Source organism: Canis aureus, chromosome 6 (assembly GCF_053574225.1).
Source record: "Canis aureus isolate CA01 chromosome 6, VMU_Caureus_v.1.0, whole genome shotgun sequence".
Classification (NCBI taxonomy): domain Eukaryota; kingdom Metazoa; phylum Chordata; class Mammalia; order Carnivora; family Canidae; genus Canis; species Canis aureus.
Genome location: NC_135616.1, coordinates 47976667 through 48003716, shown reverse-complemented (window position 1 = coordinate 48003716; position 27050 = coordinate 47976667). Strand labels below are relative to the sequence as shown.

At 38.5% G+C, this 27050-nt stretch overlaps 1 protein-coding gene and 1 pseudogene across 5 annotated transcripts in view; one reads left to right on the top strand and one right to left on the bottom strand.

The window, feature by feature from the left end:
• WDR64 (WD repeat domain 64) overlaps nt 1-27050 on the top strand; it is a 144115-nt gene that overhangs the window by 65482 nt on the left and 51583 nt on the right. For all 5 annotated transcript variants that reach the window (XR_013381834.1, XM_077901479.1, XM_077901477.1 and 2 more), the window contains 4 exons: nt 5223-5362; nt 19471-19597; nt 22831-22979; nt 25088-25211. Coding sequence is in view for 4 of the 5 variants with exons in the window: in XM_077901479.1 (XP_077757605.1) it covers nt 5223-5362; nt 19471-19597; nt 22831-22979; nt 25088-25211 (540 nt within the window). In the remaining variant the exon portion in view is untranslated. The remainder of the gene's footprint in view (nt 1-5222; nt 5363-19470; nt 19598-22830; nt 22980-25087; nt 25212-27050) is intronic.
• On the bottom strand, nt 3863-3976 carry LOC144316666 (U6 spliceosomal RNA; annotated as a pseudogene).

Here is a 27050-nt window from a genome sequence, read left to right as displayed (position 1 = left end):
TTGCTAAATGTACTGTATGTACCAGCTGATGACTCAAAATATACTATGAAAGCAACTTTGTTAGGCGTAGTTGAATGTGTGAAATATGCAGGGACATTTGATGAGCTTGAAAACACAGAAGTTCTTGCAGGGTGGGTAGAAAAAGCCAAACCAGGACAAGGTACTTACAAAAACAAAACAAAACAAAATTGCAAATTTCCTGAGCCTTATTTTGGTAACCATCAAGAATTTGTTTTTCAGTCATAGTTGTCTCTATTGGGCATTTTAAGAGTTAAACCCGTACTTTGGAAGGTCCAGTGTATACAAACAATTCTCTGCCACCCAAGATGACTTGGGAGCTCTGCATACATCTGTTAATGTTTTATTCAACAAATATTTTTTGCACAACTGCTACAGATGAGGTATCATGAATTTTAGAGATCAGGTTGTATTTTAACCTTCAAGAATTCAAAATTTAATGGTACAAATAAGACATGCCAATACACAGCTACAATAAAACATGGAGCATGAGTCAACAGATTCATAATCATAATACTAACAATACAGATAAAATATTATAGGTATTTAGAGCTTAGTGTCACGTCCCTTTCTGATCATTCTGGCTCCAAAAAGCCACCACCCAGACTATATGAGGATTCCATTGTTATCAATGGAAAATAAGGAGCACTGGACAACCTCTGGTCACAGACAAGAGGAACCCTCTGTAAAACTGGTTTCCTTCATAATGCACACTGGACAAAACTCTTTGCCGCATTTCTCAAGTGGCAGTCTTCTATTGTATCCTTCTTCCTGTGGCATGCAAGTCACAGGTTTTCTTCTGGGGATAGCCTAACTTCATCTTCCAGGAGTGATAAGGTCCATTTCAGGAGACAATCTGGCCAACCACCCGTGGGCTGGAGGCTCTGGTTCTGAACATACTGGAGTAAGGTAAGACCTCTCAGTCATTGCCAATGGAAAGCAAATACAGGCAAGATACTGCATTATCAGAATTCTTCAGTATGAATCATGTAACTGATAATCTGGAGTTTCTCTCATGACCTTTATAATTCCAGAGTAACCTCGCCCCCCACAGCACACAATCATAAAACTTTAGAGTTGGAAGGAATCTTGGGAGATCAAAATTTTACAGATAAGGAAATTGAGGCTCCAGGAAAGAGAATATTTGCCTCAACTCATCATGTGACTAGTGAGCTAGGAGAACTGAGCTCCAGTCTTTTCTCTTTGTTCCCAGCCCGTTGCTCTTCCCTGGGACACCCTGCGCCCCCCCCCCCCGCCCCGCCCAGACCCCCAGGACCACTGTAATCTGGTTCACACAGTTTCTCTCACCCTTGCTTTTCTCTCCGCACTGAGCCAGCTCATCTCATCAAGAGTGAGGCATTTGGATCCACTGACTCACCAGCTGGGATAAGGAAAGAAAATCCTATCTTTATATGTGGCCTTATCTAAATCCTGGTTAAAAAAAAGAGAGAGAGAGAGCAAAAGAGAGAAACTAAAATAAATGGAAAATAACAAAGCAATAAGGAATTAACTCCTTATAAACCATAGTATATCATGTATAGTATTAAGTCCTACCTTCAGATTTGAAATATTGTCTGTGACTACTTACTTTCCCTCTGTATCTTTTATGCTTGTCTTAGTGCTACCACTAGATTACAAATGCATGAGAGCAGGACCCATGTTTCACACATCTTTTTATCAGTTCCTCTCTCTCTCTCCCCCAGACATTTTATAAAATGTGTTGCACATGGCAGGGACTTTGAAGAAGAAGAGCAGAGTAGGAATAGTCAGCTCGAGGTCCAGGAACTGCTCAGATTATCCATGGATGACTCCATTTTATCTCACAATAAGGGTATGACATGAGCTCCAGTCATCCCCATCATATATACAGATAAGGAAACCCAAACACAGAGGGATGAGGTCACTTACTTAAAGCCATAAGGCTAATGAGTGACAGAGCCAGGTTTCAAATCAAGGTAGACTTTCCCAAAATAAGGATTTTTAAAGCACTTCATGAGTTACTCTATTAGCCAACTTATTTACTTAACAAACATGTACTAAGCACTTACTATTTGTCAATCACTGCTGTAGATGAGAAATATAAAGCTCACCAGATAGTGGGCAATCAGATAATTATGCAAACAACTATAATTGAATAGAGTTCAGGCTATAAACAAAATCTGAAGAAAACACTCTCAGAATGGGAAGAAGCCTTAACCCCACCTGAGGCTGGGGACAGTGATCAGGGACAGCATTAGGAAGGAAATGCTGGAACTAAGTCTGGAATAGTATAAGTTTTGGTCTTCTGAAAAAGACTTTCAGTAGGGTCACTATCTAGAATTGTTTTGTACCTTCAACATCTAGCAAAATGCCAAGTCTACAGTAATTTCTCAAGATATTTTTCTTCTTGTTAGTAAGGATAACATAGAAGTTTTAAATTTAAGAAAATATCTTGAGAGAGAGAGAGAAAGAAAGAAAGAAAGAAAGAAAGAAAGAAAGAAAGAAAAGAAAGAAAGAAAAAAAAATATCCCACTTACTCACTGACAATAGTTCTTAAAATATCTTGGTTGTCTTGGTTAGCTTAGATTGCCATAACAAAATACCACAGGCTGGAGGGTTTAAATAACAGAAATTTATTTTCTTACAGTTTTAGAGGTTGGAAGTCCAAGATCAAAGTGCCAGCATGGTCAGTGTCCAGTGAGAGCTCTCTAGCGGGCCTGCAGATGGCTGTTTTCTCACTATATCCCCCCAGGGAGAGAGTGAGCAAGTTCTCTGGTCTCTTCTTATAAGTACATTAATCTCATCATTAGAGCACAACTCTCATAACTTCATTTAACTCTAATTATCTTCCAAAGGCCTCATTCCAAATACAATCACATTAGGGGTCAGAGCTTCAACATACGAATTTTGGGGAAACAATTCAATCCATACCAATTGTCAGAGAAGTGGAAAGTAAGAGAGAGACATGCCCTGAGATTTTTCAGCCTGCTTCTACTAAGACTCCAGGCCCTGAGGATCTCTGGAATGAAACAGCTGACCTTTATTAAGGAGTCAGGTAAACATTCAACAAAGATTTGTTTTTGTTTGGGTACATGTTTTCCCACTATTGTGCCACTAGATAGTTAAACCTCTGAGCTAGGATTCAGCATCCCAAGTTGTGAACTTTCAATAAATATCTAAACTCCTACTGTGGGTTACACACTTGAGATAGCATAATAAAAAAGAAGTTCTGCTTTTAAGTGGGTAGTACAGAAAATTGAATAATTATAAAAGATGCCAGGGACAGGGGGCACATAGGCAGTGGCACTTGGTTTTAAAGAATATGAAGACAGTCTGAAATATTCTTGGAGGTACAGTCAGGTTACAATTTAAAGAATGGATTGGAATACTCAAAGAGGAGAAATAAAAAGGTACGACCATTTTAGGAAGCAATCTAACAATATGAGAATTTATCCTCAGTGTGTATGTCCAAAAGATTAAAAAACCCACAAATAACTATTTATTGCAGTGTTGCTAAATAAAGTGAAAAACTAGAATTAGCAAGAACATTTATCGATAGACAAATGGTAGGAAATTTTGATGTAGCAACCAAAATGATAATTATGAAGGTGTGGGCCTGTGGTCCTCCAAAATTCCAAAAAAAATGGTGGGCATGTATATTAATTATATTTTATTATTTTAATTATATTGGATATTGAAAATTTGTATTTTAAAAATGGTACAAATTTCTAGTTAGAAGACAAGTTCTAGGGAATGTAATGTACACACAGTATTTATAATTGAAAGTTATGAAGAGAGCAAATATTACAAGTTCTCATGATAAGAAAAAAGATAACCCTGAGGTGATGCATGTGTTACCTAAACTTACTGTAGTAATCACCTCACAATATATACTTATACCCTCCTCGTGCAGGGGCCATGCTAATCTTCTTTGTATCATTTCAATTTTAGTGTATGTGCTGCTTGCTGAAGCGAGCACTACACTTATATCAAATAATCATGTTGCACACCTTAAACTCACACAATGTTGTATATCAATTATATCTCAATAAAACTGGATAAAACCCAAAGGGACTTGCCTTGCAATCTCCACATAGGATAACAAAGTGACAAACCCATTCTATAAAATTTTGGTTTGATCTGTCTCTCTCTGCTCAAAATAGCATGCTGCGATTTCTTGGTAAAAATACCTTCTAAGGGTACCTGGGTGGCTCAGTCAGTTAAGCATCTGACTGGTTCAGGTCATAATTCCAGAGTCCTGGGATCCAGCGCTGTCTGGGCTCTGCTCAGCAGGGAATCTACTTCTCCCTCTTCATCTGCTGCTCCCTCTACTTGTGCTCTCTCTCTCTCTGTCAAATAAATAAATGAAATCTTAAAAAAAAAAACCTTTTAAGAACAATGATTTTGTATTTTAGCAACATTTATAATATATTTTAATGCGTATATCAAAAATAAAAGTTAGTGATAGTGATTTTGTTGTTGTTGAGAAATGGTAATCTAAATACCTACTGAAAATATTCGAAGTATTTAAATATGAATGGAAAAGTGTTTTTTTTAACTCTGACAATAAAAAGTTTATTTGTAAGAAAGAGGAAAAGGGGGAAGTTAACAGCGATTACCTATAGGGAGTGGAAGTAGGAATTCTGAGGGGAAAGAAGACATTTTTGACAAAAATTATACCCTTCTATATTGTTTAAACATTTTACTGTGTACCCATATGATTTTAACAATTAAAAAATAGTATGTGTGTTATGACAGTAACTACATGTAAATTATACATGCTTATGGGTACGTGCTAGAAGGAAAGATGGAGACAGGGAAACAGTTGATTTGTTATAATGGTAGAGATTATGTGCAATTTTCCTCTTCCTCTGAGTGTGAAAACAAAAGAACAGCTGTCTAAGATACTTTGAGAAGTAAATAAAGTATAAATAATACATTAATGCATGAATGAGTGGGAAATACTGAATCAAGAAATGGACTCATAAAATATTTATAAAAATTCACATTTGTGTGTGTAAATACAATTATTCCCAAACAGCCTTGACAAGAGGAAGCGGCTCCAAAGCAAGGCTAGCCTCTTCATAATCACAGAGGGCATCCTGGAAGAAGCTGTAGTTTGATATTAGAAGAGTGATAAGGATATGAGGGAGTGAAAGGAACTCTAAACTTTGACCAGCTGCTCCCTGAGAAAACGAATAATCCCCCCATGTCCTCCTTTTCAGGAGATGACAAGGTGCTCCGGCTGTGGCATCCCAACATCAGCACCAAGCCAGTGGGGAAACTAGTAGGGCACATGTTCAGCATCATGGAGATAGTGATGAATGAGAAAGATCAACACGTCATCAGCCTTTCCTCTTCAAAGGTAAAAGAAAACAACATAAACGAAACCAAAAACCAACCACTTTTTCCCTAAAATGAACTATTGAAAAATCTAGAACATATACAGTCTTTGACTGAAATAGCTGCTAGTCACTGAGAAAAATATTGTCAGTGTGGAGAAGGAAATGATGAGCTTGGTCCTGTTCCGTTTCTGCTGACGAGGGCGCATGAAAGAGCACATTGGAAGACAAGCGTTAAGGAAGGCAGCCCTGGGAAGAGAGCCAATACCACCCTCCCATTGCAGACAGGACATTTTCTGCAAAGACAGAGAGCGTGAGGCATCTGGCATAGTGGATGTCATTAACAGTGTTTTAAATGTCCTACCAATGAATTCAGATAAGAAAAATGAGTTACAAATATTAGATACTAAGATTAAATCATTATATTTGCAAATAATGTGATTGTATCCTTGAAAAATTTTTAAAAATCAGCTTAAATTTTTAAAATTGAAGTACAGTTGACACAAAATCAGCTTGAAATTTTAAGAGCAAATAAGTTAGTAAGGAAGCTTGTGACAATAGCAATTTCTAAAAAATAAGTTTCTACATAAGAGCAGTACATAAGAGCAGTAACCACAATGGTCAAAGAGATAGCATTCAAAGAGCAAAAAAAAGTGAAATACCTAGAAATAACCTTACTATGCAATATTCATTATTAATATTAAGATAACTATGGAGTTTTCCTGAGGTATTTTTATTTAAGAACATGAACAGAGGGATATGCTGTGTTTCTGCACGGGACTATGGTTCTAAGCTATTTTTAATGCTATGTATGGTTACTTAAGCATCTGTTTGCCAAGTTTAGAGTTCATGTAAAAATACTGATATACAAGAATATCTTAGAAGCTTTGGAAAATATCATTATAAGCTGACCTTTTTCCCCCTGTCAGATAGTAACACATATTCTAAAGCTGCAATAAATAAAACAAAGCAGTAGTTGATGCAGAACTAGTTAGTCACATCCATGAGAAGAGGCAAAAATTAGTTCATGTGTGTATGGGAGTTTGTATATAATAAAAGTAGCACTCCGAATCTGTGAGTAAGTATAGTTCATTCATTAAATGTTGGGAAAAGTGATTAATCATATAAGGAAAAAATATGTAATCAGATGATCACTTCATAATAAACCACAAAATATATCCCATATATACTAAAGATTGTAAATGTAAAATACTAAAAAAAAACCATAGAAGTTCTAGAATTTTCCAGAAGAAAATACAGGTGAATATTCATATAGCCTTAGGATAACTGCTAATATAACACCTGTGGCTAAAGAAAAAATTAATATGACTACCCAAACATTCAAACTTCCTGGGAATTATAATAATAATTAACATTTATTGGGGTACCTGGGTAGCTCAGTCTGTTGAGCATATGACTCTTGGTTTCTGCTCAAATTATGATCTCAGGGTCCTGATCAGCAGGGTCCCAAGTGTGCTTTGGATTCTCCCCCTCTGTTTCTTCCCCTACCTGTGTGCACATATGTGCATGTATGCTCTATCTCTCTCTCAAATAAATAAATAAAATATTTAAAAAATAATTACCACTTATCAAATGTTCACCAAATACCAGGCACTGTGGTACATATTCAAACTCATTTGATGCTATTAACAACCCTATAAAATAATTATCAAGTTTTGCATATAAAAAAGCATATGAGACCTAAGTGACTTGTGTGAGGTCACATAGCTACCTGGTGGTAAACATAGAAACATAGCCAATCCCATCTGTCCCAACCCCACACAGTCTCCCTAAACATTATTTAAAAGGTTAAAGACAGATAGCAGACAGGCAAAAATGCAGCAAAAATGACAGAAACTGGAATAAGATCCTCACACAAACAAAAATTTTCACAAATCAGGAAGAAAAAGAGGAGGGATGTGTATACTGTGCTCTTGGGATATAACTGGCAAACAACTTGTAGGCATTGATTCTAATGTAATAATCAGATAAGTGCCCAAAGATCTATGTAAAAGGGTGTTCATTGCACAGTTACTTACACTGGTTTAAGAAAAAAAGAAAAAAGGAAGGAAGGAAGGAAGGAAAAAAGGAATGGGAAGGAGAATGAGAAATTCAAAATCTAAAAATAAAGCTTTGATTCAGGAAGTTATTTTACATATTCATTTCCCAGTGTTATTGAGATATAATTGATATACAATACTGTGCAAGTTTAGGGTATGGACTTACATTTATTGTGAAATGCTAATCATAAGAAGTTTAGTGAACATCCATCTCATAAGAAAGAAAGGAAAAAAGAAAGAAAGAGAAGAAAGAAAGAAAATATTTTTTTCCTTGTGATGAGAACTCTCATTTCTTCACAACTTCCCTCCACACCACACAGCAGTGTCTGTCAGCTACAGTCACCGTGCTGTCCATGACATCCTCAGTGCTTATTTATCTTATACCTGGAATTTTGTGCCTTCTACCCCGCTTCCTTCAATTCCCTGTCCCCCTATCAGTAAGTTATGATGTATCCTTTTACATAATAGAAATATCATATTGACTTATAGATGAACGATGATGTGAAAATATCTAAGTAATATATTATGTGAAATATAGTGAAACAGTACATAAGAAACTAAGCCATTTTATTTTTTGAAGATTTATTTGAGAAAGAAAAAGAGAGATAGCAAGGAAGAGGGGCAGATGGAGAGAGAGAATCTCAAGCAGACTCATTATTGAGTGAGAACCCCAATGTGTGGTTCTATCTTACGACCTGGAGATCATGACCTGAGCCAAAATCAAGAGTTGGATGCTTAACCAGCTGAGCTACTCAGGTGCTCCAAAATTAACCCATTTAAAAATCTAACTTTGGCTATTCTACATTGCCAGGGGTGATTAACAAGATGTTCATGATTACCTGGGTGCATGATTGTAGATACATTTTTTTTAAATTTCTGTTTTGTGTTTTTTTCTTTCCTTTATTATCCATTTTTAACAGTAAATAAGCATTGTTTTTGTAGTAAGGAAACTATTTTTAATTGTAATCAAATTAAAAAGAAATTTTAAAGGTACTGGAAAGACAGTGAAGGTTTTGAGGCACTAAAATTAAACCATGTTATGAATTGAGACCTGGAGTCCCATCTAGAGAAACTAGAGAAAACAAAGATATCTTTCTAGCAAACATTTAGGCCACTCACGCCCAGAGGTAAACAGACACAAGAGATCAGCTTTCCAATTTCTTGTAAATGTAATGAGTGTATTAACATGATGCTCATTCAAGCATCCCAGCAGCTCCACTTGACAAATTATTTAATATATTTCCACAGGGTTTCTCCATGTGTATAATGTAGTTTTGCCCACAGGGTTGTTATAAAGATTAAATGAGCTCATTCATGACTTATTCGAAAGCATTTATTTCTTGAGCATCTACTATGTGACAGGTGCTGCTCTGGGTTCCAGAAAGGGAATGCTGAATGAGGCAATAAGCCTCTTTTCACAGGAAGTTTCCATTTGAGGGGAAGAGACAAAGTAGCAATTAAACTGGAAGACAGCAGGATAAGTATTATAATGAATAGAAAACACCATCATGTGCTGTGACTGAAGATCACCTCTGAGGAGAGGAACATGAAAGTGCAAACCTGAATGATAGAGGAGCCGGCCCCTCAAAGATCTGAGAAACAAGCAATTGAGGCAGAAAGAACAGCAAACAAGGCACATACGTGCTTTGGCTGAACTGTCATCACCATTTAGTGGGAGCATCATTCATAACAGTGAAAATAACAGACGTTTTTACACATCTAACATTTCTTCAAATTTCTTCATAAACTTAAACATAAACTCATAGCTTTCATCACCTCAGGTTTTAATAAATTCCAGCCAGTCACATGCCTACTTAAAGCAAATTTCATCCTTCCTCCTGCAGACCTTGCCGTCTGCAAAAACTTCTTCCTGCAGAAAGTTCTACAGACATTTCTTTTTTTTTTTAAATAAATTTATTTTTTATTCTGCAGACGTTTCAGCGGGATATTCTTTACCTCTGCGATGGCTAACATTGTATTTCTAGTCACAGAGCTTAAGTGTTAACCACCGTGCCACATCTGCTGCTCCCGAAGAGCTGACGAACACTGACAGATGCAGGAAGAAATAAAAACTTCCTTTCATTTCCTTAATAAAACCAGTGGGAACCATGGCTGGCAACTTTCTCAACCATGAGCCTAGATTGCAAAGGTTATTTTTCTTCTTTCTGCCAAAGAGAGAAATATATGTGCTTTGATGACTTCTAACAGATTGCAGATGGGTTAACAGTTGCTTTTTTTTTTTTTTTTTTTTTTTTTTTTAATTTTCACTTTGGAGGTGATATGAGGGAGCCTAAGAAAGGGGGAAGCTTGACAAGGCTGGGAGTGTGCTTTGGAGCCAGAAGTAATGTCCTTGAAATCAGGTGCCAGGCGAATAATGTCAGAGCAAACCAGAGGGGTTGCCAACCTGGCCTGCAGGTTGGCTGGATGCCATCCTACTGCTGACCGTGTCTAAGATATTATCCAAAGTGAAGATGATGCTACTGTCCTGCTTCCAGGCAGTGTGGCTAAGAGAATGGCCTCTACAATCAGGCAAACCTAAATGAGATCTGACTCTGAAAGTGACAAATGGCGACCTTGGCTGAGTTACTTGAGATCACAGAAGAGGCTATCAGAGTACCTTCCTCATAGGGCTGATGTGAAGATGAAATGAGAGGAGCAAGTGAGCACACAACACAGTGCCTGGTATGTAACCAGTCCTCAGTAAACGTCAGCAGTTATCAGAAAGGCAATTGCTCTCCACGCTCCATAGTGGGGATGGGACTTGTGTTGATTTATCTGCGTTGGTACTGAATCTCCTTTGTGGCCACACAGGTGTAGATTATGGGTGTGGTCTGTGGCATGGGATAGGAGAAGGCTTTCCAAAAATCCATGTTTCTGATGCTACTCAGTTATTTATTTATTTCTTATTTTTATAGATCAATCTCTCTATTTTTATGTAAATGCAAGTTAGTTAACGTATAGTGTAGTATTGGTTTCAGGAGAATTTAGTGCTTCATCACTTACATATAACACCCATGCTCATCACAACAAATGCCCCCCCCTTAATCCCCATTATGATTTAGTCCATCCACTCCCCTCCAACAACCCTCAGTTTGTTCTCTGTATTTAGGAGTCTTTTACGGTTTACCACTCAGTCATTTATATTCATCTCATGCTGAGTACCTGTCAAGTCTACATGACAGTTAAACACAATCTCTACTCTCCCTGAACCCCTGACACCACTCCTCACTCTCCACAAGCTACCTTGTCTTCTACTGAGTTGAGAATGTCAAGTCACTTCATTAACTTCCATCTTCTCCAACCTCAAAAGATTTCTGTGTTTTTCTGTATTTTTTGCTACTTTCCCTTCTTTTCCTCCCACCCAAGAACAAACATTTCTCTTACTTCCTGAATCGAATCCCTGCTGTTGTTTTCCTAGTTGAATACTGCCTCATCCAGAACCTTCTTTCATCAGCCAGCATCTCTCTTCTTCTTATGCTCAATGTCTCAATCTTCAATGTTTCTTGAAAGACCTTTTGGTTCTTATTTATCTTTTACAAAATTTCTGCTTTTCTAAAACCAAATTATTTTTCCTCTTCAAATCTCCTTTTTCTGACTTCTGATCTTCCTCCAGCTGTTAATGATATATGTTTTCCACCGAACCATGACCAACTTCAAAGTCACTTTTAAACCTTCTGCTTCCCCAACACCATCCATTGGCCCATCTGAAACGTTTCTCATATCCGGCACTTCATTCTTCCTCCCACACTAGGACCTTGGTTCAGACCCACTGACAGATGCCCATTTGAAGGAGGCACATTAGAAGTCACTCGTGGTCCTCCTACTTCTCTCCCATCTCTCCACCACCCAAATATTACACTGTCATGTTAATCATCCTCTAACCCATTTACAACCTTGTCAGTATCTTCTTACATATCTGCAAAGGCACCTCTTGCCTTATAAATAAAGTTCAAATTCTCTTTTCTAGTGTTTAAGGTTCTCCATGGTCAGGAAGCAGATACCTTTCTAGTTTTGTTGCTACTTATTTGTCTTCAGATAGTCTGAACTTCACCCAACTCTTCCCCACAATCTCCATGCTTTCCTGCCATTGTCTACAATCATTCTCATCCTATAACCCAGCTATTCTAGTCATCCTTCAAAACTCAGTGACATATCGCATCCTCCATGAAACCTTCACCAAGAGAAAAATGGAGTTCGTCTCTCTTTGGTGAGTAAGAAATGAGGGTGCTTGAAATAGACTTAGGGAGAGGAAGAAAAGCTGACCCTTTAAAATATGTTACCTTTACTTTTTAAAAAAGATTATTTATTTATTTATTCATGACATAGAGAAAGAGACACAGAGAGAGGCAGAGACACAGGCAAGGGGAGAAGCAGGCTCCCTGCAGGGAGCCCGATGTGGGACTCAATCCCAAGACCCCAGGATCTCGACCTGAGCCAAAGGCAGACACTCAACTACTGAGCCACCCAGGCATCCCAAAATGTGTTACCTTTAAGTTGTAAAAATCAGAACTATTTTCTGGCTTTAGTTCTATATTTATGCTTTCTTTTTGTATGGTATTATTATATATGATTTAAATTCCAGTTGGTTTTTCTTACATTTTGGAAAACTGGGAGCATCCATGATTGAGAGCCTGATTTTACTACTCCCAGCATTTTGCCACCCTCTGTCCTTCCTTTGCTGCTTGGGACATTCTAGTTTTGGGTTAGCTGTGATTTGTAACATCCTCAAGAATAAGAGTTACTTGTCTTAGATCTTTCCTCAGAGTGACTGTTAGACTATTTTCTGAGGAAGATATGTGTTAGGAACCTTGAGCTAATAAAATGTAAGTGACCACCCATGAAGAAAAAGTACAAACTAGGAGAAACAAGGTGATGGCACATGCTTTGGGAGTCATACTCAACTTGAAGAGTCTGAAGCAAAAAAGTAAGCTTTTTGCTTATGTCTTGGCTTTGTTTTCCTCCAGTCTGGAGCCCCAGGTCTGGAGCTCACTGACCATCTTTAAGAGAAGACCCTGTTAATTGTTCCGAGCCATAGGAGCTGATGTGTCAACAGAGACATTGGGGCACCAGTCCCTACGTGAAGCTTCCTTTCATTTGTGGCTCTCATTCTCTATATAATCTGGGACACTTTGCTGTCATTGTGAATTTGCTTAGGTGAGCCATGATGTTTCTGAGTTTTGCCCTTGAGACCATTTCCTCTTTGCTCCACCCACACTCCCATCAGCTTTCAGGAACCTCAGACCCCTTGCACAAATACACACACACATTTGCATGGACACATGTACAGATTCACTACAGTCTACCTAAGATAACTACCTGGGTATACTATGGACATTAATTTTCATCTCTTAGTAAATATAATTCTTGAAAAAGCCTGCCATCGTTCTTTGGCTGGTAAAATGATTGTATCTCAGAGCTCTCCTACTAGGAATCTTGACTTCCCGCAGCGTTAATATAAATCAATCAATATACGAGCCCCTGCTAAGTGCTTCATATTGTATCCTGCCCAGTGCCTAAACATCTTTTGATGTAATCTCCACCCACAAGGAGTTAAAAATCTAGTTGAGTAAATGAGGCAAAACTGCTAAAAATCTTTGATGGCAAAATCTAGTAATGATAAAAACATCAAGTTCAGTTCTCCTAAAGAACTAGAGCTAATTGTGAAAGCTGTTTTTGCAACTTGAAATCAGGAAGTCACAAAATTGTAATCTTCTCAAAAGGTAAGGTGGATTTGGCAACCTAACAAAACTTAAAATGCTCATACCCTTTGACATAAATTCTAGGAATTTATCAAACAGGTATATTTAAACTACTATACAAAATTACCTATACAGAAGTTTCACTATTACTTTACTAAATGAAAATAAAGGAAATAAATCTGACTCCATCAACTGGGGACTAATTAGAATAAATTACAGAGTATTCAAACAACAGAATCCTATGCAGCCTAATGGCTGCAAAAATGAATGAAGTAAATTTAAGTAGTTAAATGTACCCTCATATAGATATAAGCTCTTTCTATATGTGATCTCATTAATTTTAATTTAATTTTAAAGATTTTATTTATTTATTCATGAGAGACACAGAGAAAGAGGCAGAGACATAGGCAGAGGGAGAAGTTCCCTGCTAGGAGCCTGATGCAGGACTTGATCCCAGGACCCCAGGATCATGACCTGAGCCGAAAGCAGATGCTCGACCAATTTGCCACCCAGATGCCCCTATTTGCGATCTCATTTAATGTTTGTGACAATCCTGTGAGAGAAGTTTTGGTATAATCTCCCTCAAATGTAAAACTAACGCTCTGAGATGTTAAGTGATTTGCCCAAGGTCACACAGCTAGTAAGTGGTGAAAGAGGATTCAGCTGAGCTTGTCTCCCTCCAGAGGCAGTACTACCAACAGTAGTTAACCTAAGAAGTAGAACTGAGAGCCCAGAAGGAGGGGGTAGGTGGGAAAGGGGACTTTGGCTTTGGTACCGTTTGAAATTTTCCACCAGGCACATGTAATAACTTGGTAATTAAAAAGTTAATTTTTAAAAGGCATGCTGGCTGTCTTCATTTCATTTCTGTTTGCCAGTTATCACACAGGAAAAAATGTGAGAACAAGATAACGAAATTAACACTTTTAGTTCCACATGACAAAAAAATTTTTCTTCTTATTTGTAAGAATTTAAAAAATGCAGTTTTACGGTGAGTTCCCTATACAAGTAAGGTTGGATGCCTACCATTTGTACTGCACTGTTAAACATACCCCTTTTCAAATACAATATTTGTCTATAATATTATGTCAACCCTCAAAAGTGTCATAATACCAGATATCTTCAGGCTCTTCCAGTGTAAAATCATGTAGCCCTAATTTGATTCATTTGGTGTCTAAAATCTAATTAACCTCTTGTAGTCGTTGGGTAAAATTAGGAAGACCAGCAAAATCCCAGATTCCCTTGACAAGTCAAAAATGCTGAATGCCCCATGTCCCTCCTTCTATGATACTTCAATTCTAAACATTTCTTCCAATGTAAGTTTTAGTGTTCAAACTTCTATTCAAATAACTCTTACAATGTGTGATAACTACTTGTGTTGCATATACTCTCCTGACCAGATGAGGGTCTGATCAAGAACAGCAATAGTGTTCTACTGATCTTTTGCTTCTGTAGCACCTAGCTCAGAGTTCTAGAATTATTTGCTGTATAAGGAATTGTGTGTGTCATGTTAGTTTTGCACCTTTTTATAATCCTTTTTCATGTATCTCAAACCAACTCCTACATATCAGACATTTTGCTCTAGGTCACTCTATAATACTCACCAATGGAAAAAAAGAGTCCTTTGTTTATTTTTTTTAAAAGATTTTATAAATAATTTATTTGAGAGACAGCACTGCGGTGGAAGGGAGGAGAGGGCCAGAGGGAGAAGCAGACTCCCAGCTGAGCAGGGAGCCCGATGTGGGACTCAATCCCAAGGCCCTGAGATCATGACCTGAGCTGAAGGCAGATGCTTAACTGCCTGAGCCACGCAGGCCCCCCCAAAAAGAGACTTTATTAATACATTTGGATAATAGCGGTTGGTATCGAGGTTGCAAGAAAAGTCAGGAAACTTGGTTAAATCAAAACAATCCTCACTCCTGGCACATAGACATGTAAAGTTTTCAAACGTTTTTACTTCATCATTATTTATTAATTATTCCTTACAAAAAAAGCTTCAGGGGAGGGCTTTCTATTTTCCTTCTCTTTGATGTTTGGGGAATGGTAACTTTATCCTAAAGACTTGCAGCCTTTCAGTTGAATTTATCCCAATGTTAATAAAACAACCCTTCTGGGGCACCTGGGTGGCTCAGTGGCTGAGCATCTGCCTTTAATCCGGGTTGTGATCCCAGGGTCCTGGGATCAAGTCCCACATCAGGCTCCCTCCAGGAAGCCTGCTTCTCCCTTCTCCCTCTGCCTATGTCTCTGCCTCCCTCTGTGTGTCTCTCATAAATAAATAAAAATCTTTTTTAAAAAAATCCTTCCACCTAACTCCTGCATTCCCAATTTGTTTGGAAATCATTATTTTTACTGCTACTAGAAGGTGAAATTTTTTTGTAATTTAAGTTTTATACACATACGTAATATTTAATATTTGATTAATAAATACTCTTGTGTATCCCAGGGCTCCTTTAGTGGAAGCCACCTGTCCTCTCCAATTTTCTTTCTATAGCAACTCACTCTCTCTCTGAAACACTGTGCCCTTCCTAACCCCCTCCTGGCCTGACCTGGCTACATTCTGTCTCTCAGGCTTTGAAGCACTAATACTACAGCAACACTGTTAACCTCTGAACGAAATGAGTAGAGAAGAGGACTAGAATTAGCACAGCCTAATTAATGTCCCTCCTCTCCTTTCCTCCAAAGTAGCTAACATATTAAGACCACCTAAAAACAGAATCAATGAATGATGTTTTCTGATCCTGTCCCATTTATGAATTAATTTATCCTATTACAGTGTAAGTTCTGACTGTCTATGCAGTGCACCTCTGTGAACTCCTTCAAGGTCCTGGACCAAGACAGAGAATAAGCAAGCAAGCAGACCAAAAGCTAGCTAAATAACCAACCTAACTAAAGAGAAGGCATAAGACACTGGGGAAACAGTCAAATAGTCCATGGTTCCTCCCTCAAGCGAGTTATAGTTTAGTAGAGAAGGCCACTTAGTGGCCTTATGTCATTGCTATGTCATAGCAATATGACAACTGCTAATTGCTGTTAATGTAGACAGGGATCATGAGCATCTACAGGTGAGACATCTAAATTAGAAAGATGACCAGGGGATCCCTGGGTGGCGCAGCGGTTTGGCGCCTGCCTTTGGCCCAGGGCGCGATCCTGGAGACCCGGGATCGAATCCCACATCGGGCTCCCTGTGCATGGAGCCTGCTTCTCCCTCTGCCTGTGTCTCTGCGCCTCTCTCTCTCTCTGTGACTATCATAAATAAATAAAAATTAAAAAAAAAAATTAAAAAAAAAAAAAGATGACCAGTGGAAGTTGTCTAAAGGAGAGGGGTTTTTAGATTTTTCAACTTAGAACAAGTACTATGTATTTATACCATTGGTACATATTTGGGTGTCTTTAAACTATGTGTAGCCTTATTTTGCATGTTTATGTTCTCTATGAATAAATCCTACTGAAATTTCCTTTCTTCCCCTCAGCACTATATTTTGAGATTTATCCACTTATTACATATAGCTCTAGTTCATATTTATCCAACTTGGCCAATGAACATTGGACCTGCTTCTATCCTTTGTGGCTTTGTGACTGTGGCTTTGTGACTGTCTGCTAAAAACAGACATTTTTAACTCTAATTTAGTTAAATTACCAATCTTTTATGGCTCATGCTTTTTGTGTTTACTGAAGAAATGTTTTTCAACTCTTAAGTTCATAAAGATATCCTCCCTTAAGTTTTTCTAAAAATTATAGTTTCCTTTACATATGTCTCTAGGCTCACTCTTCCATATCTGTAACATTCCCCCCCACCTGGCCCTTTGGGCTCCAGTCTACAAACTGGTCAGGTTCCTGAGCCAGAGTAGTTCTGGTTTAGATCCTGGTCAGAAGGGAATGTCCTCCTCTCTCAGTGGTTCACAGCCTCACAGCCTTTCTAAACACTGTACCTCCAGATGAAGGTGAAGCAATAGCTGCTCAGTCTCACTGTTCTGGTTAGAGAGCTCCTGCAGGCCTCTGCCATGGAGCGCTGAGGTACCTCTGCTCCTGTCTGCCTGGGGGCTGCTCTCCTACTGCCCCTGCAGGTCAGATCCAGGACACGCCCTTCTGATGCAGCCTCTTCATTGCTTCATATGTGTCTCTTGCTTGGATCTGTAGAGGTATGTGTCTTGCTTTGAAGACTTGCTGTTTCTTTTTGCTTTCTTTTTTTATATATATTCTTTACTATTTCTCTGTGTTTTGAGAAGAAATGGCATATCAAGGCATAAACTTATTGAACTGTGACTCCTTAATTCTCTTTCTGACAGATTGGAAGAAAGAGTAGCAGGTAACCACACAGCGAGAGATGTTGAAAGGGAGTGGTAGGTGATAGGAAGTATGTGGCATGCACAGAGACCAGAATGAGAAGGAGGGTTTTGGAAATGGGGAGCAGTTTGGTATGACAGTAACAAAGACAACCCATGGGGGAGGGTAGCAGAAAACCCTGAGGACAGGTGCAGCAGGATCTGCCAGCCCAACAGTCACCCTGTCCCTAAAATCTCACAAAATACCTAAAGCACCAACACTGAAGAAGAGAGGAATATAAAAACAGAGTATTATTCTATAGAAACATTACAGAGTTTACAACATGCTCATAGCATTTGAGTGAAGAACAGAGTGCTGGTGTTGTAAGTCTGTTCTAGAAACAAGAAAGCTGAGGCTTCGGGAATTTAAGTGATGTGCTAAAACTGAAACCCAAATTCTCTTCCACCTCATCCCTTGCTCTTTCCAGCGAGCACAATTCAGAGCATGTATATATGGCAAAAAACCTGCCAACCGTGAATGCATCTCAGATAAAGCAATACAATCAGAACCAATTTGAATAGAGGTAAATTTCTTTGGCAATCCTAGATTCCACTTTTACGTTCTTCTACTTGTCTCTCATTCTGGGCTCTGAACCTAAATTCATAAATAGTCCATTATACTTGTTTACCCTGTGATACAACAGACTGATAAGGTTCAATGTTGTAGCTACTCACCCAAATTTGCATTGTTACTAGAACAAAGGAAGTAACTTCCAAATGTGCAAGTTCTGAGTAATACCGGCCTACCGAGGATCTGCGTTTGAGGCAAAACTCCTTACCAGTGTTCCCTAAATCACATGACTTAAACATCCTTTTGCTCCTACATATAAGAATCAAACTGTCTTTGCAACAGTGAGGTTTTGAACTCATTTAACTCAATAACAAGCGTCTCAAATAAGAGGTCAGTATCTCCCTGTTAACAAAACTACTTAAAGTTTTATATCTAGCTCTACAATGATCACTCATTTACTCAACAAATATTCCAATTTAATAGGTTAATAATATCTATTATAAAGTAAAAATATTACTTAAGGATGCATACTAAAAAAAATGCCACCTTGATTAAATGACACCTATTCTGAAATTCAGTCACACAATAACTTGCTTACAAAACAGAATAATGAAGAAGACTAAGACAGACTAGTTATTTCAAGTGACAAAGGGGTAAACTTGACCTACTTTTCTGTATTTGTCTTTCATTGTTCTTTCTATTCTCTTATATCAAGCCAAGTGCTACTTGAGTAATTACATAGTTCTTTCCTTTCTCAAAGGAGAGTTTAAATAACCTATTTCCCCAACTCTTACTATATCTAATACATCCCTAAAAACTTTTTTCTATAATTCTTACATCCCTGGGCAGGAGGAGGGGGAAGCTCTTAAAAACCTCATTTAATAAGATTTTCCATCTTCCTTTTCTTTTCTTTTTTTTTAGATTTTATTTATTTATTTATTTATTTATTTATTTATTTATTTATTGAATGAGCTTTAGTGGGGGAGGGGCAGAGGGAGAGAGAATCTCAAGCAGGCTCTACACTGAGCATGGAGCCCAACGCAGAGCTCTATCTCACAACCCTGAGATCATGACTCAAGCTAAAATCAAGAGTTAGATGCTCAACCAATTGAGCCACTTAGATGTCCTGAAGTTTTGTCTTCTTAAGTCATAAAAGAGCAATTTGAAACTTTCCACTTCAAATAGGTCTTCTATCTAATTTCCAATCCAGTAGTGTAGAAAGGTGGCTTTATTTGAACTGTAAGTAGTGATCAGTCCTCCAAATTCTTAAAGAATAATAAATATTACATTGCTCTGTAATGATAGAAAAATCCAGTTCCTTTAAGCAAACTTAATCACTGCTGCTATTTTTCTCTGATATTGACAAACAGTAATTGAAACAAGAACCAAACTGGAGTTTGGCAAATGTATGCTTGTCACATAAATCATACTTGTTGCAAGTTTTTAAGAGCATACTGCAGACTTTGAAAATGCTTCACCTACATAGCTTTGAGTGGGGAACTAAGGAGTAAAAGTGGTGAACTGTGTTCTTTATTCTCACAGGTTTTCAGAGTGTGGGATATACAGACTCTTTCACTCTTACAAGTCTTCCATGACAGCCATGGAGGACCAGGAGACATGCAGATTTACTCTATGGTCTATGATTCCAATCATGGCATGCTTATTACAGGTAAGTGTACCCAATTCATGGCAGACAAAACTCATATCTAGACTTTTAACCTTTTTTTTTTTTTTTTTAACTAGCACTTGAGCACTAACTAGAAGTAAAGCAAAAGGAGAAGGGGAATGTGTAAACTGTAACTCATCACAGTAGATATGTAATTCAGTTCCACTCCTCGTCTCTCCAGGGCTGGGTAGATAAAAATGTGTGATTGTACTTCTTTGAAAAGACCAGGTCAGTCCTCTAAGTTCTTAAGCCTAAGAAGATGGCTTGGGTAAAGCAAGGAGTGGGATGTGATGTGTTGCATTTAAGGCAAAGCCAGCTCTGTTTTGACTCTTGGGAGCTGGAATATGAACCGTCTTTGAGGGGCTCCACCAGCATCAATGCCCCTTTTCTTCTGTGAGACAATTTAGCCCCATGCATTCTGGTAATGAGACAGTTAGTTAGAAGGTGCTAACCCTCTCTCCTGCCTTTGCTTCTAGACAGTAAAGTGGAGAGAGAGGATAGAGTCCCAAATGACAGATCCACAGTCCTGATGCCAACATATTTGTTACCTCCATTTATTGTTGCCTCTTGAAAACATGATTTCTAAAGACACAAAAGATCCTGCTAGGCATTTAGGTTAAATGCTGTTCATCTGCATGCCTTCAGGCTTTAGAAGAAAAATGAACAATGTTAACAATACTTCTTCCTTCTGGAACACCAGCCCAGGATGCATTTCCTAAGCATTTTCTCACTGACCACCTGTTCTGAGTTCCTGTGGGATTAATTAGGGCTGGGAAATCAGTGCTATCTCTGCTAGTGGAGCATATAATTATTTTTAACTTTCCTTTTTTTTTTCTGGATTAGGAGTAAACTAGCGTTTTATGCTTGATAGATAATTTCCCACCCTGTAAAACAGAACTTAATCCTAGGTATAAGCACTCTTCCTCTATATAGCTCCTCCAAAAATAACATACTCATAACTGCAAGCATATTTTCTCCTAGTGCCCCCATTTGCATGTTGGTTTAGTGGGCTCAGCATTTCCAATCCATTTATCACCAGAGTTACTAAGGACTCGAGTATTAAGATAAAAGAAGAAGGAAAAGGAGGAGGTGAGGGAGGAGGAGGAGGAAGTAGTGAAGAAAGAGGAGGAACAGATAATCAAGATTTCTCCTCAATTTTAAATAATTCTGATAGTGCTTTGCTTACAAAATATACAGCTCCGTGTATCACTTACATTGATTGCAACCATCAATTTGATATCAGAATTGCATGAAGCTTATCTCCCATACTTCGTGCTTTGATTCCAAAGGAGCTGCCACAGTTATCTTCTAAACTGCAATGACAGCAGGACTGCATTCTGGAAATGCTTTGTAGAATATAGTATTGTTATTGTTACTGTTACTTGTATTATTCCTCTATTACAACAACTCCCTTTTGTAAAGTTCTTTTATGAAGTACTTTCATGTACTTTATTTCATTTGGCCTTCACAACTACCACAGGAAGTAGAAATTATTACTTATCCTATTTTTAAATGACAAACTAAATATTAAACAGTTCAACTGACTAGTAGGAAAACACCAGGTTTGGGGCACCTGGGTGGCTGGGTTGGTTAAGTGTCTGACTCTTGATTTCAGCTCAGGTTGCAATCTCAGGGTTGTGAGATTGAGCCCCATGTCAGGCTCTGTGCTTAGCATGGAGTCTACTTGGCATTCTTTCTTTCTCCCTCTGCCCCTCCACCCCTCCCTTGCTTGCTCCCTTGCTTTTTTTCTCTCTTCTCTCTTTTTCTCATAAAACAACAACAACAATAACAACAACAAAACCCCACTAGGTTAAAAGGTAGGACTGGGATTCCTTCCCAAAGCATCTGGCTCTTGAAACCACATTCTTTCTCTGTAACTGCATAGTTTCCATAGCAGTAGTATAACTAGCTAAAAATGTAGAGAATTACCACTGGTTCATAAGTGTATCTAGCTTGTTGATGTCAGTTCTGATTAAAGCTAGTCACAATATGATGTTAGAGGATCTACCAGGAAGCTCCTAGTATTGGTTATCTGGCTACCATATTCCTCTCATATTTCCATATTAGAATATTTGAATTGAGGGATGCCTGCGTGGCTCAGTGGTTTAGCACCTGCCTTCTGCCCAGGGCATGATTCTGAAATCCCGGGATAGAGTCCCACATCGGGCTCCCCACATGGAGCCTGCTTCTCCCTCTGCCTGTGTCTCTGCCTCCGTGTCTCTCATGAATAAATAGGTAGAATCTTTAAAAAAAAAAAAAAAAGAATATTTGAACTAAGAAATATCACCAGAAAAACCTTTTAAGTCCTTCTTTACATATGAATAGATTCTATCTTAAAATTTAAGCAGCCTCGGGAAAGTGCTTAGTAGCTCCTGGGGCATCATATTCTACAGGTGCAATTGGAAAGTCATGAGAAACTCAATACAAAGAGTTGACCTTTGATAATTTAATCTCCACATCAATAAAACAGAGAAGTTTCATCTTGTTTGATCTTTGAAATACTTAGAGATTCTTATTTATATTTCTAGACATTACACTGAAGCAGAATACATAGTTGATTTGAGAGTTAAATAACATTTGTAGTATTCCTGTAAAACCAAACCAGCACCCTTATGAAGATAAGGAATACCCACTCTTCATCTACTTCCCCATGTTGATTTAGAAATTAATCTTATTCAATATTGATGCTGCAAGCACTGGCTTGTAACTGTTCTCATTCATTGCATTGCATTCAATAAGACCATGTTTACAGACTGCTTTATCACTTGTTGGTCGGAAAAGTCTAACAATAAATTCTAATCGCTAAATGGAAGTTTAACCTGCAGCAGAAAGCTGACCATCACCCATCACTGTGATTACTATACACCAGATGGAGAGGTATGTGGCAATCACTCTTAAGAAGGAAAAATGCAGACTATTAAAAAAAAAAAACAAAAAAAAAAACCAGAAAAACAGGAATCACCGAAAAGAGGGATATCAATGAATCCAAATGGCCTGCACTTAAAAATTAATGAAGCCCTCAATGAATGCTTTTCTCTTGTTGAATAACATTGGCTTTATTTGTCAAAAATGCTTTTAAAGAAAATAAGTGTATCTTCATCCCATTAGGTATCCTAGGAATTGATATTACTAATCTCACTGATGAGTTGTTTCCAAATACAACTGATTGGGGAAAATCTTTTGTGATTTAAAACTTCTAATATTGGATATTTGTGAGATTCCTATTTCTGTTCCAGGATCTAGTGTAATGGACATGTACCCTCTAACTAGGATGGTACAAGATACAAAACAGGTTCCTCACACTCATGAACGAGAAATCAATGTCATGCTTTACAACAGCTATTTTCACCAAGTACTTACTATCTGTTCTGAATCCATCATTAAGGTGAGTATGTATTGGCTCTTCAGAAAAAAAAAGGCAAAGCAAAATTTTCTCTTTTTATGGATAAGTCTTTGAGTGATTAAGTAAATGTAGAGGTACATAAGATGAGACTTGACAATAGAGCTATTTTTAAGGACTCACAAACACATGAAAAACAAGTATTTTAAGCCAGCTCAGACTGCTTGCTATTAAGCTGCATTCTTAAATAAATAAATAAAGCTAGTTTTTGCTAACAGAAAGGAACTTTAAAGGAAATATACTAAGGAAAGAGAGCTAGCATGGATAGATAGATAGATAGATAGATAGATAGATAGATAGATAGATAATTTTTAAATCCAAGCTCTGAGCAGAGGATATGTTAAGAAGGAAGGGGAAGGAATTTATAATGTTTAGTATAACCCCTATAGGTTCAGGATATGTAACAAGTGCCTTAAATTCATGATTCTTATTTAATCTTCACATTGGTTCCTTGTGGACAGATAAAGGAGTCCATTTTAAAGATGAGGAAAGTAAGACTCATAGTGATTAAGCAACTTGCCCCAGATCACATAACTAGTAAGCATTGTAGCTGGGATGTGAACCCAGGTTTGTCTAATGTAGATACCCGTGTCTGTTCCTCTGTATTCCACTGCCCTGTCATTACCATGCTCCCCAGAGCCAGGGTACGCAGCCATCCTAAGTGCATCTGTAATTCTGATCACCGAAGCCATCCAGCAGTGATGGCCAGCAGTGTTTGCCTCAGAGGGTCATCTTTTTATTCCATGCACGCTCTCCAAAAGGAGACATCTGGAGCAGTAGTGAACATCCTTTGGAGACCCTTTAAATCCCCTCTGGATCTTTGACCTTCTGTGCTCATCCACTGGAGATTTTCTTAAGCCCAAATCTCCAGAGCTCAGTTAATTATCACCTAGCTCTGATAATGTCTACAGAATAAGTAAAGGAAAAGTAACACTAATAACAACTCCGTTTTCACAAATACTGACCTCTAGGGGGGAAATGTCTTCCTTATAAGGGGAGAAGCAGGGAAGGAATTTATCTAGGTGAGTTTTCATACCTGACATTGGTTGAAGAGGGATCATACTTCAAGCCAGGAAATGGATGACTTCTGAGACCCAGTCAGGCAGTGTCACTCATTTCTCTTCTCTTTTGAGGACCTTGTCTGCACTTGGGGGGGCTCTCAGAGGTTGAGAATGTGGTCTCTAGGGCCAGACTGGCCTCATTCAGATCAGTCAGTGGCCTTTGGTTGGCCTCCAGATGATTCTGTGAGCTCCTTCTCGTCCTGTCTTTCTTCTTTGACTCCAGCTGCAACCACTGTCTTTCAGCTCTCTGGCCCTTTGCTTATGCTGCCCCTGCCCCACGTACCTTGAGGGCAATTGTTCTGTGTTGCCAGTTCAGTTTCATAACTCACTGACAGTCTAGTTTACATGTGAGCATGGCAGATCCACAAAGGAGAGATTTAGACCAAAAGGCTGAAGGTCTAGAGCCTCAACTGTGTTTCTGAAGAGAGATAATGATGTGTCTTGACACATTTCTGAATGTTCTGATTACACCCAGCCTGATTATACAGCCAGCCTTCTCTGAAATCATTCTCTCTCCCCCTAAGAGTGAGGCCCACGTCCCTAATCAGAACACTTCTTGGAAGGGTCAGTGAACATCTTTCTCAGGGTTCTCTTAGATGCCATGCTGTTCACCACAGATTCTGTCCTGTGACTTCTGACTAATTTGGATGAGTGTCAACAGGGAATGAATCCAGTTTGATGGGTTTTTTTGTCCGTCGTACTTGTAATTGTTAAATTTCGATCTTGCTGCTAATCTTGCTTCCTGCTTACAGTAGCAAAATTGGCTCCTTCATCTACAGCCAGGGCTACCTGGAATAGTCATTGCCTGTCTACATATGCAGCAGACATACTCCAGGGTAGCACGGTACCTACTAGATGGCACTGCATCTTTTAGAACTTTCTTTGATCAAACTGACATTCAGGGCAGAACATTGAGAAAGATTTTAGAAGTGCATAGTACCAATTCTGAGGCTGTTTCAAATATTATAAAATTTCTGTAAGAGCTAAACAGTATATGAATAATTTGATTTTTTAAAATTCTTTCTACTACAGGTTTGGGAACTCGAGACTGGCCTCCAAATATACCAGATTTTAGACCCTCATGGCTTCAATGTTGAACTGACCTCTGCAGCTATTAATGAAAGTGGATTTCTTTTTGCCACAGGAGCATGTAATGGTTAGACTCATATCCAGAATATGACTTCCATGCTTTAGTGCCTTGAAAATTTGTGCTAGGAACTCATTAGTTATATGGGTTAGAGAGAGCATGAATCAGGCTGGAATATGTCAGCATGCCAGAGACTGCTCTGCCTGACTGAACATCAGCAGGCTCTTCTGTAATGGGTATCAAAGTCCATATATCAATACCTCACATCACATTTATATTATTGCCTTAATGTTTGCAAAAGTCTTTCACACATATCTCATTCTATCTTTGATGGGACTTATTTGTGTTGCACTGACTCCTCTTGTCCTTTTACTTCTGGGTACCGCCAGCTAAGAGATGGATATTAGATTTAGTGCTTGCTGATAATATTTTCACTTCCAGTAGGTTTGGGGACCAGACAAAATCCAGCCCACTTTATTATATAACACCTAGAATTGTATACTGGATTTGTTTATAAATCTAAGCTCCTTGGGGGGGGTGTCATGTCAAACTTGAGAAGATGTCAAGCTCAGGTAGTGTTATGTCACTTGCTCCTCCTCATGCTATAGAGCACTGAGTAGAACTTTCTGGAACTAAGCACTCCAGCCTACCTCAATTTTCACTTCACCTTGCTCTGACCTCCCATGAAAGAACTACTTTATCTAGACAATATGACCAACTTGTATGCACTGCTCATAGTTTATTTATTCTAGGGATACATTTACTAAAGAAATTCTTGCTTGTAAGCCAGTTGGTGGGATGAGTGAACATCCTGATGTGAAAGTCTGATTTTTTTAAAGTGTAAGAGACAACAATACACATGAGGTGAAATCATGAATGCTAAGTTGATGGGATGTGAGTATATGTACCTGTTCTGCATGAGGAACGGTTCTTCAGAAAGCAGTCTCACTGTTCTATGAGCACATTCTACATACATATGAAAATTAGTTATAATAAAAATTCTGAGCAATGCACACAACTGTTATTAGACATAAGCATTAGCAATTCATTCAGATGACTAAGATAGTATTGTTTTCATGCAAGCAAGTCATATTTCATTGTTAGTGCCAGGGTCTAGAATTTCTTAAACATGGGCAATTTGTCCTCCTCAGAGGTAATTGACAAAGATGCTGGGACATCCTAGGATACCCTGGAAAGTAGGATTCTCTCTAACTCTCAGAGCAGCTCTACTCACAAGCCAACAGTCCACCTCATTCCCACCCACCCACCACCTAACCTGAGCAGTACCTCTCCCTGACCTCTGACCTGTTAAATCTGACTGCCAAGGTCATAAGGTAGCAGGAAATTTGGCTGTGACACTGTGGTCCACATATCCAGGACTGAATAAGAGCATTCCTTCTTTTAATTGTTTATACGACTATGTTTCTCCAAGACTATAAAGTCTTTGAGGGCAGGAATTATGTCTGTTCACTTGGCATTCACAGCTCCTCGTGCAATGCTGACGATAGAGGGAGAATTTAGTCAGTGCTTAATGATGTTGTGAGCAAATGGCAGGAGTTGTGAGTACTGCTGATAGAGAGAACCTAGCAGAAGGGGAGAAAAACAACACAGTGAGAATATTCCTGATGTCTAGCAGGAGTAGGCTGGGGGATCAGAAGTGGGGGCAGAGGTGTAGGATTAGAGGCAAATGAAGGAAGAAAAGAGCTGTGAGGAGCAGTCCACTGGGTTCTAAACCTGAGGTGGCCACATGAAGAGGACTCCTACACAGAGTGATGATCTAGAAACAACCATTCAACATCCATGCTGTGTATCACACCTCCTGGCCCCTTCATCAAGCTCCGTAAATTGAATGACTTAAATTAACTATAAAGAAAGTAAGATTTCAAGAAACTCAATATCCCCTTTGCA